The sequence below is a fragment of the Podarcis filfolensis genome, assembly GCF_964270895.1.
Source record: "Podarcis filfolensis genome assembly, chromosome: 9".
Classification (NCBI taxonomy): Eukaryota; Metazoa; Chordata; class Lepidosauria; order Squamata; family Lacertidae; genus Podarcis; species Podarcis filfolensis.
The window spans coordinates 38,551,172-38,565,507 of NC_139610.1; the positions used below are offsets into that span (position 1 = coordinate 38,551,172).

Sequence of the window (14,336 nt, forward strand, 5' to 3'; positions counted from 1 at the left end):
GTGCTGAAAGAGTCAAAGGATGTGCATTCACATTCAAAAAGGTCTCACTTGACCACAGTTGCTATCTGATCTTAGATCTTCGTATTCTAAAGCAGCCTTCCCCAATCTGGTGCCCCCCAGAGATGTCTTGGACTACAACTCCCATAAGCCTTTGCCAGAACTCATGATATATGCTACATCTAGAACCAGAGGCTTCAGGACTCTGAATACCTGTTGCTGGGGAGCAACAACATGAGAGGACTAATGCCCTCATGTTGAGTTTGTGGACCTCCTATATGCAGCTGGTTGGCTGAGGCATGGACTAGGATCTAATGAAACAGGATTCCTTCTGTGTTCCTCGGATGAGGGTGATAGGCATTCAAGATCCATTTCCAGCACGTCTCATTTAGTTTCAGAAAGGCTTAACCATTGAAAAGAAACATGTTCTCAACCCAGCATTTTAGACCTTATTCAAAATGCATTCATTTCCTTCCAGGAACACCAAATTAAGCATGATCTGCTCCAATGTGAGCCTCAAACATTAATCAAAATTACAATGGAATAATGGAAACATATAGCACAAACCCCCATAAATGGGAACTTTATTAAACTAGCAAGATAAACTCAGAAATGTATAAATGGTCCATTAAATACATCCAGTTCATTTTTACAGATACTTCTTATATAGAAATTTACTTACAGTTTCCGAACATGTAACATTTAAATTATTTTCTCTTTTCAAGCTTACTACCATCAAAAGGTAATAAAAAAAATCCAACACCTGCTTTTGCAGATGAGCACACAAAAAGATACAGGTAGCGCCAAATGGACAGATTACTGCATTCAAACCATGGAGGGAGGAGTACCCAAGAAGCTTATAAAACCAACAACAAGGATTCCTTCCTAGCACCTATACTATAAAGAGGGAGCCCAAGTCAACATTCACACTGAGATGGTGTCTTGTTTGAGAGGGCCCAGTAGCACACTTGGTGACATTCTGGCATACGTTTTGAGGAGTTCCTGAAAACTATTTCTATAATGGGACAAAGAAATAAAAATAAAAATGTAAGGCCATGAACTGAAATGATAGAATTGGTGGGTTGAGTCAAGTTCAGCATGGTGCCTCTCTGCTGACGAAAGAGTCTGAGCCAATGGAGGCTCCATGAACTGAACTGGAGGGAGTTTATTTTAGCAAATCTCTCCTTTCTCCTGCAGACATCTACCACATCACTCCTGAAGTTCCCCCACTCCCTTGAGCAGATGGGAGTCAGACAGGGGGCTGCAGAAGGAAGAGAGAATGGTCTTCCTTCTGCTAGTGGAAGCATCTGCTAGAGCAAAGATTTTCCCATCAATGGAGGGACTCAACCCTCAAGATTCAATTGTCACATCAGTGCAAGTGTCTTGTTGTGACTGATTACACTTTGTATTAGGTGAAGGAAGGACGAAAAAGTGGGGAGGGCTAATGGGGAGGGATGACCAGCTCAAAGTCACCTGTCCAGCTATTTCCATTGCATGGGTATTTTTAATAAAAAGGGTTTTCATAGATGACTTGGATAGCAACTATTTAATTACATAGGCTGAGCAGCAACAGCCAGTTTCCCCACCTACATATATGTATCTGGAAAGGGACCAAAGGGAAGGCAGAACTCGTAGTGACAAGTTTTTCCTCATTCTCTGTATCTTAGTCTGACCTGATGTCATTTTTTTTGCAGTGAACTAGAGTCTTTTTTATATATAAAAACAAAGCTTATCAAAAAGTGAAGTTTAAAAAGTAGTGTTAAAATCTGCATCCTGAGCAAAATAAGCTTAATTTACCAAAAATTGGGGGGTGGGGTGGAGCTTTTGTCACGCAAAGAAGGAACTTGCATGTTTTGGGCCAGCTGGTCATTTTGATAAAAGAAAATAGGCAGCAGGGAAATCAAAGGCTCTTCCCTATAAGAGCCATAGCAGCATTTTAAAGTCACCCGACAGTAGTTAAAAATGAATGGGAATGAGAATTGGCAGGAAAAGTGCTCCGCTAGAGGTTGTAGCCCTCGTAGTATCTGTGATGTGTAATATAAATATGGCACTTTTGTATATGCCAAAAGCTGGCAAGTTTGCATGTTAACTGACACAAGGCAAGTCACCTGTAGCCATTTCCCCCCAGCTACTACTTGCGGTTTCTGAAAGTCACAACCTTCAGGCTAATCCTACTAATTCCAGCACCAGTCATTCCATTGACTATTCTATTTGTACATGCAAGGCAGTTTTGCCACACTCTTGGAGAATAAACCTTCTGCCCAGCAGAGTTTCCCCTCCTTCCTACAGACACACATACAATTTAAGACATGCTGCAAATCCCTCAGATGATATTACAACCAACGCTCCTCTCCCCCACAACACAGCAATATCCTGTTTGATCCTATTATAGGCCAGAGGTTCTTTGTGTCCAATTGCCAGCAATGGACCCAGCAACAGACACTTTTTTTTTCTTGGACCCAATGAATTAAAGCGATCCACATCTGCTTTCCATACTTCCCCAAAAAAGAATTCAGGACGGCATTTTCAGAAAAGCAGTGTTCATACAACTGGCCATAATCCCTAGCTCTGTTTTCCTTTCCTTTTCATTAAACAGATGCATTCCTTTAGCGTGTAAAATTCATGTAGAGGTACTATCTCCCAAAAGCAAAGGAACTTTGTTACAGCAATTCCATCACAGTAATGGTCAATACATTCAGTTCAGACATACAGCAGGATCCACACAATGTACCTTTAGTTTGCATTTGGTATTATTAATACGTTAACATTTGGGGTTATTTCACACAGCAGGAAAATGCAGTGTTTAAAAGAGCTGGTTTTCACATTCTGTATTGCCAAACACTACACACACCCTTTATTTTCAAAAGTGATTCAGCAGTTTCCCTATTGTAGTCTGATTTCCATCTTTACATTTGAGAGATGTTGACTTTTCCATTATCATTTGTTCCTTTAGCACGGGCTCCGCTTTAACACTTAGAAGGTCACCATTGTCAGTGTTCCTTTTGATAAACCTAGCACTATTTGCTCGCTTGAGCGTGCCTCCACCACTTTCCCGTGGATAAGAATCGTCAGAGGCTGTTGTCATCTTCATCCTAGGAAGCCTCTGAGACAGAGACCTTGTGAGGGCTGGAGCTTTGGAAGGGACTGGCAAATCCACCTTGGTGCATTTTGAGGAAGAGGCCACTGTATTCCTTGCAAAGCTCGGAACTGGAGCTGGTGTCTTGGGGACAGGGGCCGTTGTGCTTTTGCTGGCTTCGGTAGGGGATGGGGGTTTGGTCAAAGAGCGGCACATCTTTGTTTCGTCATTCTTCGACTTGGGGACATACCTGACTGGTTTGGAGCTTGGCTTTTTGAAAGAGCCCTTGTGCTGGAGCGGCTCTCTCTCAAAATGGCCGCTACTTGAAGCTGCCGTCCCCCTCTGGAATTTCGGCTCCTCTACAGATGTGCTCTGCCTGTACTGAGGTTTTGGCGCTGCCTCTGCAGAGTTGCCCCGGATGGAGTTGCGACGCGTGAGTCGTGCTTCAGGTGCACCGGTGTCTCGGGGTGCTGGCTTAGGATCTGGCTTTTTGGTACAGCTCGGGGGTGCTGCTTTGGTTGATCTGGAAATGGGCACTACTTTTCTCATACTCGCATTCTCCGAAGAATTCAGCGTTCTGACTGATGGTCTGGGGGGGTTGAGAGGACCACTGCCGGGTTTTGCAGCACTTGAAGATTTATCTTTCAGAGAATTTCTCTTTGGCCCCGCTGCATCTTTGCTTCTCACAGGTTTTTCCTTTGGGAGATCTGACTTGCTGCCAGAGTCATTCTTATCAGCAGAAAGCGAGTTCAGGCCCAAAACGGCATCACCACCAGCCTGAAGATCATTCCTAAAAGGGGCAATAGCACCATCTTTGCTGTTCACTTGGTTGTTGCCCCCGAGCCTTGGATCATTTCCTTCTGGCAGATCAAACATCAAAGAACAGTCAGAAGTCTCAGATACACAGAACATTGGTCCATGTGCCTTATTTCCTGAAACACTACCATCTGAGGATGTGGGGCTATCACTGCCTGGTTCCAGAGCTTCAGGGGCATGACCTGCTAATTTGGCTGCATGGTCAGCTTTTGATTTTCTGAAGGCTGGTACAGGAGGAGCTACTATGCCAGGAGTGTATAAGCTTGAGTCACCCAGAGTCTCCAAACCTCTCACATCAGCCTCAAAATGAACTGCAGATAGGTCCTCCACATCATCTGGTTCATGGGGGTCAAGCTTCAGCAGCCCTGGAACATGTTCATCTTCTTCAAGGGACAAGTCCCAGGGGGCTGCATCTGTGGCTTTCGTACAAGGCACATCGAATCTATACTTGTCGTTGTCAGCACTCTCTTGGTCGCTGTAGAGATTAGCATGGGCAGTGCTATCGTCCTCGAGGCTTACCATGTGATCAGAATGAGATGGGGGCAACTGGAAGTAGCTGCACTCCACGCCTTCTTCCGGTGCCTGGTGCAAGTGCAAGTTGGTTAAACCAAGATCTCCAGGCTCTCTAGATTCAGTCCAGGCCACGCTGGGTCTTGCTTGACCTGCATGCTCACGAGGAAGGCTGTTGGACTTGTTTGGATCCTCACCCTTTGAGGTCTCCAGGAAACTCAACAGCTCTCTGTCTGCAGTGACTCCCAGGGAATGCCGGGAACGCCTGGTGCTGACATTTCTGTAAGAAGGACTTTGCGGTCTCTGCTGCAAGAAGGGCAAAAATTCTTCAAGTCCTCTCTTTGTCAACATCCCAACATCATTTTCACTGCTGCTCCTGCCAAAAGCTCCAAGATCCCCGGCAACCCAGGATCGGCGTTTTAGCTCCAACTCCTTTAATCGCTGTTGCTGTTGAAGTTCTTGGGCCTCTCTTTCCTTGTTTTCCTGTTTAGAAAGAGAAAAGGGGCGGGGGAAAGGAATTCAAAAACTTTAAATTTAACATTTTTACATTTTTCATGTTCTTCCCTGTCATTTGAGTTTGGTTCTTGAGTACGAATTACTATGACAACAATTTTCTGCTTAGGTACTGGTTAAAGCAGTAAAACACTCCCTCCCCCCAAAGTATCTATTTAGGCCTGGCTGGTGAAGATGTTATGACATACTTGCTTTTCATGCTCAGGTTCATTATCCTGCAGCTTTCTTTGCAACTCAACTTAATATGAATATTGTTCTGAATCCTAGTTAAATGGTACTGCTTAAGTAAGCCTCCAATTAAAAAACAAAAACAAAAAAACCCATAATGTAGGTCAGCCAGGTAAATGTAATAAGATTCTTGGTCAGGTTAAACTTTCACAAACAGAGTATATTGAACACAGAAGGATAAATTCTTAGATATTTATTACTTCTACTCTCAAAGTGCTCTCTCAAATAAGAAGTTGTTGTTTATTTAAAGGGCAAAGGTGCCTATGACATGATGTTTCTTGCTCTTTCTTGAACAGGAAACTCTAAACCTTTGCTCATACATGAATGTATGCAACCTAAAAGCACTAAAACAAACTAAACATTTTGTGGTTTTGGAACACTTACAAGTGGAGCATGTGAAGCTGTCTCATACCTGGTCAGACTGTGCGTCTTTCTAGACAAGGGATGCAGCTCCTTTCCCAGGCACACACTTCCATGGGAGAAGGGGATGTTTAAAATTCCCCACTGTGATCTCCTCCTTCCCTCCACGTCAAGTATTAGGAAGCGGCTGAGCAGTGGCAAATAGAGAGCTGCTCCTTTCAGAAATGCTATTTTGAGGTACCAGCTCCCAACAGAATAGCAAGGAAAGCCTTTAGGAACCTCTGCTTCCTAAAGCTATAGTAGCTGAAGAGGGAGGCAACTGGAGCATTGCAACATCAGAAGAGATGGGGCATGTCCAATATCCTCCAAGGCTTGCAATACTCTGCCTACTTCCCACTTCAACTACTGGTCGAAGGGGTGGTTCCTAAGAGTGGCAATTTTTCAGCACCATTTGCACAATCACTGAGAAGAGGCCACTAAATAGCATATGGGCAGCATACATCCTGCCAGTTCCTTGCTTATTGTCTCATCTGAGGCTTCTTCCAGACAGTTGCTATTTTAAGGTCAGGTTCAATCACACACCAGAAAATTCAGGTTGCACAATTCAGGTTGATTGGGTGCTCCTGCACAGCAATCCCACTCCCTGCCCCCTCCCTAAAATATTACTTTTTGCTATAAGGACCTTGATGAGGAAATGCAAGAAAAGTGTGGGATAATGCTTGAAGTTGACATCCTCTAAACTTCCCACAATCAAATCAGAATGAGTGCTCAATCTGTAGCCAATGCCTTCAAACCTCCCAGTAAACAAATTAGGATGAACAGTTAAGAAGCTCACTCTGGAAGTGACTTGAGTGGCAGTAGCTCTCCAGGTTTTCAGGGAGAGATCTTTCCTGTCACCATCTACCCTATTCTTTTTTAAAAAACTGGAAGCACCAGTCATTGAATGCGGGACCTTCTGCAAGCAGCCTTCTACACTCCTTAACTCTCCTTTCGGAGCAACTATACTCTCTTCACCATATGAATGATATGCCCCCATCCAAGCTTCAGCAATTGATTAGTTTAGGACTATGATTGCAAAACAGTATGTCCCCCATGTCAGGGGGCTGCCATCGGAACAGGGGAGGGAGGCATGGGAATACAGAGAGCCGCCCACGCTTCTGAGGAGCAGCTCCTTGTCCAACGGTGGGGAAAGCCACACCTCCAGTGGAGCAGAGCGGGAATGGGAAAGCTGAGTGAGGTGAGGGCTCAAAGATGCTACTGAGAGCCCAAGCACCTCACCTAGCCCAGCCGGCCAGGAAACAGGCATGCCGTTTTCGTCGCCCAGTTTACGCAGAGGGGTGAAACACAAGGAGGGAAGGCGGAGATTTGGGGTGTCTAAGTTCTTATGCTGGGGGGGGGGCGGGAACCGGAAGGGGCCACTCCCGGAATCTGCAAGTGATTGAGACGGACATGAACTTTCTGGTCCTGCACTGTAAATAGTTTGCACAAATAAAAACCTGCTAAAGACAGGTCAGAGACCTACCTGGTTACTCGTGAGCAACCACCTCACCGCCTGACACCCCACTATGGTTAAATTCAATTTCTGAGCAAGCTCAGAATTTGGCAAGGAAAGTCAAATTCAGTATAAGGTTTCTAGGCCATGTGACAATAGGTTTGAAAGCATGTGGGCATTGCCTGATGAACATTCTGAAGACAGGAATCCAGGTCAGTTCTTCAGTACCAAATATAACAACTACTACTACTTTATTTATACCCCACCCATCTGGCTGGGTTTCCCCAGCCACTCTGGGCAGCTTACAGCCAAATATGTTTTGCTCACACAACTAGTACATATGTGCAAATTGACCCAACAGATAAAGGATTTCCCCTGTTTTCTATGCAAATCAATAAATCAAGGAATAATGGTTAGGTTTGGGTTTAGCCTCCTGAGCACCCCTGGATCTGTTGCAATACTGTTGCAGCCCGGGACTTCTGCCACAGGCGGATTTAGGGGAGTGTGAACAGTCTGCCTGCAGTGGGTGTCAAGATGAGAGGGTGCCACACAGGATGCTGCTGAAATCTTAAAGCCCAAAGTCCACCACAGATTTTGATGATGGGGTTTGTTAGGTGACTCCTGCCCAATGGGAGGTGTTCAATGCTAGTCCTACCCAGAGTAGACCAACTGAAGTTAATAAACATAGAATTGTAGAATCATGATTAACCTGGCTTCATTCATTTCAATGGGTGTACTCTGCGAAAGACTAACATTCAATTCCACCCAGAGGCTTACCAAAAGCATACAAGAAGGACCATGGAGGAGTAGGAATTGGAACCCAGGTTTCCTACTGCCATATGTTCCAAACTCTAATGGATACCCCCTCCCATTTAACACTTCTCTCTCTCATGGATGCCCCAGAGCTGAAACATAAAATGGCACACACCACTCTCTTCATCCAGTTAGCAGCATTTTTATTCTGAGAATCAACACCTGCTGCATACTAAAAAACGTACACTGAGTGCACCTGCTTACACTGCTGTTCAACAGTTCAAGGCCACAGATGCATGACCTTTTGGATCAAAAGGAGCCAAATGCTCTTCAGTATACATATATGACTCCAGGTACTTTGCCTATTGTCATTTTAAAAAAGCACAGGAAAGATTGCAGTGTTTGCATGCCTCAGGCACAGAGGCCAGTCATGTGGCCACCTGCAGTTTTATCTCTAGACAATGGCTGGTGGTGTCTTTGCTTCCACCCAAAAAAACTGGGCTACAAGACAATGGACTACACAAGACAATGGACCTGATAATGCCCTTTCCCCCTCACCCATTAATGATAATACAAACCAAGAAAAAGCATTGTGGGGATTTGCTTGCAGAGATCTAAAGCACTATACAAATTTAATAAGTAAGTAAATTAAAATAATCCTAAACTGTGCCCAGCGAACAATGAAATTTAAATAGCTATAGCTTAATAAAATCTTTTCTGTAACAAAATGTTGGTTTGAGGTTGGAAGAAGCCATTGTTGCAACAGGTGTCCTACAACACACACAACTTTGTTCCATTATATTAAGGTTACCAGACATCCTCATTTCCCGGGGACAGTTCCCAGATTTACAAATCAGTCCCCATACAAAATCCACTGAAGTTGAAAAGTGTCCCCGGATTCACTGGAAAAAAATCTGGTAACCTTACATATCATATGAAGGATTACCACTATTAAAATCATCCAACAGTAATGTAGCTTAGTTACATAAAAGTCAGTGGATATTTCAGGTAATATTCAACAAAGCTTTACTCAGAATAAATTCTTTAAAGTCAATCAGCATGATTAAGTTAGATCTGTTAATTTCAAAAAGCCAAGTACAACTTAGCTGAATACTACTCTCACAGTTTTGTAGAGATGTTCTTCTTACCTTAACGGCTTTGCTGAACCTAAGACAAAAATCCCTAAATATCTGAAAACACTCTTCCAGTTTCATGGTTTCTTTATCTTCGCATAAGAAGTCCATAAGGGCGTGTGATTCCTTCAGCAGTTCCCGTTTCCAGCGCTCCAGCTCTTTTATCTCTTTTACAGCAAACTTAAAATAAAACCAAAATACAAATTAGATCCAAACAGAGACTGACCAGTTTTAGCATCTGTTAAAGTCTAGGATTAATGTCAACTGGCTCGAGACTACAGGACTATAGTGTTTGGAGCTGTTTGGCTGAAGCTTTGCTGCCCTAGATGAACATATATACCTTTTCTTCCACTGGCCAAACAGGTTTTTTGAAACCTTCAAGACCAGTTTATTAGAAGCAATAGTGAATAAACAAATAATAAATGAAAGGTAGAAAAGATTGGAAGAAAAAGAATTCATTGGGCATACTCAGCACAGCGTCCGGAGTGCAGCGGAGCACATAAAACGCTGGAAAGGCCTTCCTTGCAATGGTGGAGGTGAGTCAGCTCAAACTCTTGCTCTCCGGTTGTATTTATGATATCCATTTAGGAAAATGATATTTATGTCCCGTATTTTGCACAACCAAAGGAGGCAACCCTACTTCCCACAAGTATTTGGTTGGTCAATGTGAGAACAGGATGCCAGACTGATCCAGCAAGCTTATATTATGTTTTTATATGGACACTAAAATTCCAGCACAACACATTTTTAGACAGCTTGCAAGAACTCAGCCTTATACCTGCCTTTTAAACATTGTGAGAATTTGCCTATAGGAACACTTAGTTTGAAACTCAAATCCAGTTTGAGATTTGACAAACACTGTTCAAGCAACATTTGTTTCATCAAGATAAGATGTTGCAGCCATGGATTTTAAGAAGATTAACTTGTTGTTTTCCTATCCCCATTTGTTCATAACAAGCATGCACACAGGTACTTGCAGAAACCTTTACTCATCTAATAAAAGAGCATTATTTAACAATGAAGCCAGTGCCAGAAATGTATTAATCTTCGTTTTCTCGGTGGTTTCCCTTACAAAGCAAGAAATCAAATGGGGAGCCCAAGGGTTTGCAAATGGGGAGCATGTAAATGTTGCCTTCAGAAGGGTAGATAATCTTCGCTTTGTCAGCCATCCAAAAAGGAAAAAAAAGAGTGTCACTCAACAAGGTATTTATTGAGATAAGCTAAAGGAGCGACGTGGAAAATTGGCTCCACCTTTCATATTAGTAGCTTATTCACAAGGATGGGAGAAGCCAAATTTTAAATCAGGTTACTCACCCACCATTTTTAGGAAGTGTTATATAAGGTGAACCTTGTAAAATGAAAAGCGATTCATTTGGAATTACTCCTGATGTTTAAAACAAAAAACATGGATGCTAAAGAGATTCCAAACATGGCCTAATACAGCAAATTTAGTAGCAATGGGGCAGAATGCAATTGTTCAGACATGGTAACAAATATGCTGAGCAGCGCATGGGAACCTATATAGAGGCAACTATAGGAAATGTGCGGCACAGAATCTAAAGTTCTCCGGAGCAAGAAATAAATTGCACCTGAATATCTAAAGTGTGAACACAAAAACAGGTTATGAAATTACTGTTTGAACTGGGTTTGTAGACTCTGGTTTGTGCTAACCATGCTTATACATCTGCTCCAAGCAAACCAGGGCTAAAGCAGCATTCCATATTCTCCCATCTGCCTGCCAGCAAGCAAGCAACGTGACAAGCAGGTCTTGCTATTATCTCTCCAAGCATACCCACCAGGGAATGAGCTGTGCTAAGCAAGCTGAGCCATGATTTCACTGCATACTCAGAAGCTTAAATCAGGGGTAAGGCAAGAAACCAGAATTAAGCTCTATCTCTCGCACCCAGCCATTGAGAGCAAGATTTGCAGGTCCCCACCTTCAGCTACAGTTGAAGGATTTTTGAAAAAAACGTGGTTGCTTCTGTTTAGTGCAAAGCCAACCCTTTCTACAGTTTTAGCAGCTATTGCTAGAAAACAGTACGAGCAAATGCTGTTTCCTACAGATGTTTTCAGCCACTCATAAAATAACCTGATTTAAAAACAACCATAAACAAAACAAAAACATGGTACTATACTTTCCTGAAATTCAGAAATCAAAGTTCCATAGAAAGAGAATGATGCAAATTATTTAAAAATTTGGGAGCTATAAACCAATCAAATCTGATGTGCTAGGCACATATTCTCTGAGACATTGCCACTGGTGAAGTGTTACTCCAATTACTATTGTACTCATGCACAGAGACAAATGAGACTGTTTCTCATCTCCTCTAATGTCTCCACATCAAGCATTTCACAAGAAGCAAACAGGTCTATGGGAAGGGGTCAGAAAGCAGCCAGAATCTTTAAGTTTCCCTACATAAGTGGGAGAGTTACAAACTTGTTCCTCTTTACAAAAAGCTGGGGTTCTCAGGATGCATACCCAGGAAAGCCAAGCTGGAAAGCCAAGTTGTGCAAACCACTGGATGACATCAGCATCTTCCCTGCAGACTACCAGTATTTAAACTGAAGCTTTTGTGGAATTGTTTGCAATGGATATCCAAACACGTCAAATTAAAATAAATCTACCCCCTCCAAAAACAACAAACCCAGGGATAAAGGCAGCAAATAGGAGGGGTGTCTGCTAGAGGGAAAAATGATTTTAAAATCTTTACTTCTTCACAAGCAAAATATAAAATCAATAATTTAGTTCAGAAGCATTACTGAAATGCAGTTTAGCGCCACCTAATTTAAGATGCAATGTATCCTTGCTCTTCAAAGTAGCAGATAAAATTGCAGCTGTGGTCTAAACCACAGAGCCTATGGCTTGCTGATCAGAAGGTCAGCAGTTCGAATCCCCGTGACGGGGTGAGCTTCCGTTGCTCGGTCCCGGCTCCTGCCAACCTAGCAGTTCGAAAGCACGTCAAAGTGCAAGTAGATAAATAGGTACCACTCTGGTGGGAACGTAAACGGTGTTTCCGTGCACTGCTCTGGTTCACCAGAAGCAGCTTAGTCATGCTGGCCACATGACCCGGAAGCTGTATGCTGGCTCCCTCGGCCAATAAAGCGAGATGAGCGCTGCAACCCCAGAGCGGTCACAACTGGACCTAATGGTCAGGGGTCCCTTTACCTTACCTATTGATGGCAGCTGCCTAAGCTTGATTGCCCCCCCCCCCACTCAGCATTCTTCTCTGTAAAAAGGCTCCCTTGAAATGCTTACCAGTAGTATGAAACACTGTGGCAGGGCACTCCTAGACTAAATATTACAGTTAAGGACATTAGTGAAATTCACCAAGGGTGCAGAATATGGACATAAGAAGGAACTGAAGTGGCAGAAATCTCCCAACAAACCTGGAGGAAGCCTTCCATCTGGTGAAACAGTTCAGAGTCCCGCCGAATATTATCCTTAAGAGACTTTGTTTTGACTGAGAGTGAATGGAGCTCTGCTTCTATACTTTCAAGAGATATTCTGCAAGGAAAGAGTTGTAATTGAAAGCAATTTTAGAGAGAAGAGTTACCCACCAATAAGTGCTGACTACCTAACTAATTAAAAACACACACATGACAGCAAGTGTCATAACACGAGGTGAACAAACTGGACCTGCCAGTTTAGCAAATCTTCCCACAGTAGAAGATATGACCTAATAATTTCCCCTCCCATTATTTTCAGTGATCAAGGTTTTATGCCAAAGCAATTTCATCAAGAAGTTTCAGTAATGGACTCTGACCAAAGGGCAAAATATTTCCCCAGACTACCTGTCACTAAATTAAAAGAGCCTGGGATTCCCAAGTCACAGATCTTGGGCACCCAAGGAGTCGTAACAGTGGTGGAACATCTGCAATGTTACAACTCCTTTTCTGTGCAGCCCTGTCCATTCTTGGTACATCATCACAGAAACTTAACTAAGTTTTAAGGCAGGGGCTGAGTGCACAATGTTTCTTTTTTCTTGAGGGCAATATTCCCTTGGGAATCTGTCAGGAGACACAGACCAATGGCGGGCAGAACCAGAGAGTAAAGTGTTATGGATGAACTAATCCAGAATTTGCTTCCATTTTCACCTTAGATTAGAATCCCAACCCTATTTAGCAGCAACCTTTTTGTTTTGACGGGTAATTTTGGATCTACAGAGTGGTTTTTTAGTACGGTGTAACAGACCAATACAGCTACTGTTCTGATAGGCAAGTGGAAGTTAATTCTTTTCTAACATTAGCGTTTTTTGCACACGCATGGCAGAAGCATACCAATATGCTCTCAGACAGCTTGGCTGGTGGGGTAGGGTAGGAGTGTTCCCCCCCCCAACCAGAGAAAAATTAAAAGACGGGAACAAAATGTTAATCAAATAGAGTATTGCTCCTTGTTGTAAAGCTACACAGAAAGTGAGAAAACACTTTAAGAAGCCAGGAAAAATAAGGAAGGAATTCTAATGGGATGGAAGAATGTGACAGCTTAGTAGGCATGGTTGCATGTGGCCTCTGGGGTCACAGGTTGCCTATCAGGTGCTTTAAGGAGCTCTAGTCACTTGTCTCATCACCACCGTAACAGAGCTTCCCATCTGGTGATGAGAGAAGAAACGGGAAACATGTATGTTTTCTTAACAACCACATTATAACTCACTATCAATTAAAAAGAGAACCAATTGTTGTTCTCAGTTCATTAGTTCCCTGCAAATTGATATCAGCTCTCAGTTTAAAAAAAATAAACAACTACACTATTTCTGCTCAACCTTACATAACTCGACTTTGAAGTTTGGTTTTCTGCTTGCCGGATTTTTTAAGGATTTGTCACCAAACCACAGGGATAATTCTTCCCCAAGAGAGTTACCCTACCTAGGTCAGTTGAGGAAAGTTGTTAAATCACCAAATAATCCCCTGTAATACCAATACTTAACTCTAATCAGTTGTTCTATCAACAAAATTATGTGGAGACCAATAACCTTGAACGAGTTAGCAGTCCTTCTGAAAAGCCCTTAAAGATAAACTCAGAAAACCTCTAAACATGAAGGCATGCTTCAGGCATTGTTCTATCCACAGTGAAAATGAAACCACAGAGTCTATAGTAAACACTTGTTAAGATCTCAGTTTTCACGCCAAAACTTTGCGCATGTATTGAAGTGCTTCACAAAGAAAAAAGTTCCCAGTCAACGTTCTCAGTTTTCTTGCTTACCTGGCTGCCTCCTGAACGTGCTGTAGTTTGTCTGAAAAGGCTAGAAGACCTCTATCCTTCTTTTGGGCTTCCTAAAACAGACAAGATGACCCCATAAAATTCCACTCCCATGCTTAAACAGTACATAAACTTAGAGGTCTTTTTGGAAGTGCAGCCGAAGAGGTTTCTGTTTTAAACCTGCTGTGTTTGTTTTAGAAGACTCTCTTTTAGAAGGCTAGGAAGGATCTAATTAAACAAGGTAAAAAAGACATTCTCTAT

General features: G+C 42.8%; 1 protein-coding gene across 1 annotated transcript in view; it reads right to left on the reverse strand.

Moving 5' to 3' along the window:
• Window positions 1–554: 554 nt before the first annotated feature.
• FHDC1 (FH2 domain containing 1) overlaps window positions 555–14,336 on the reverse strand; it is a 49,727-nt gene continuing 35,945 nt past the window's right edge. The window contains exons 9-12 of the mRNA XM_083631058.1: window positions 14,079–14,149; window positions 12,266–12,383; window positions 8,894–9,058; window positions 555–4,882 (exon numbers count right to left, since the gene is read on the reverse strand). Coding sequence (XP_083487184.1) covers window positions 2,858–4,882; window positions 8,894–9,058; window positions 12,266–12,383; window positions 14,079–14,149 — 2,379 coding nt within the window. The 3' untranslated portion in view covers window positions 555–2,857. The remainder of the gene's footprint in view (window positions 4,883–8,893; window positions 9,059–12,265; window positions 12,384–14,078; window positions 14,150–14,336) is intronic.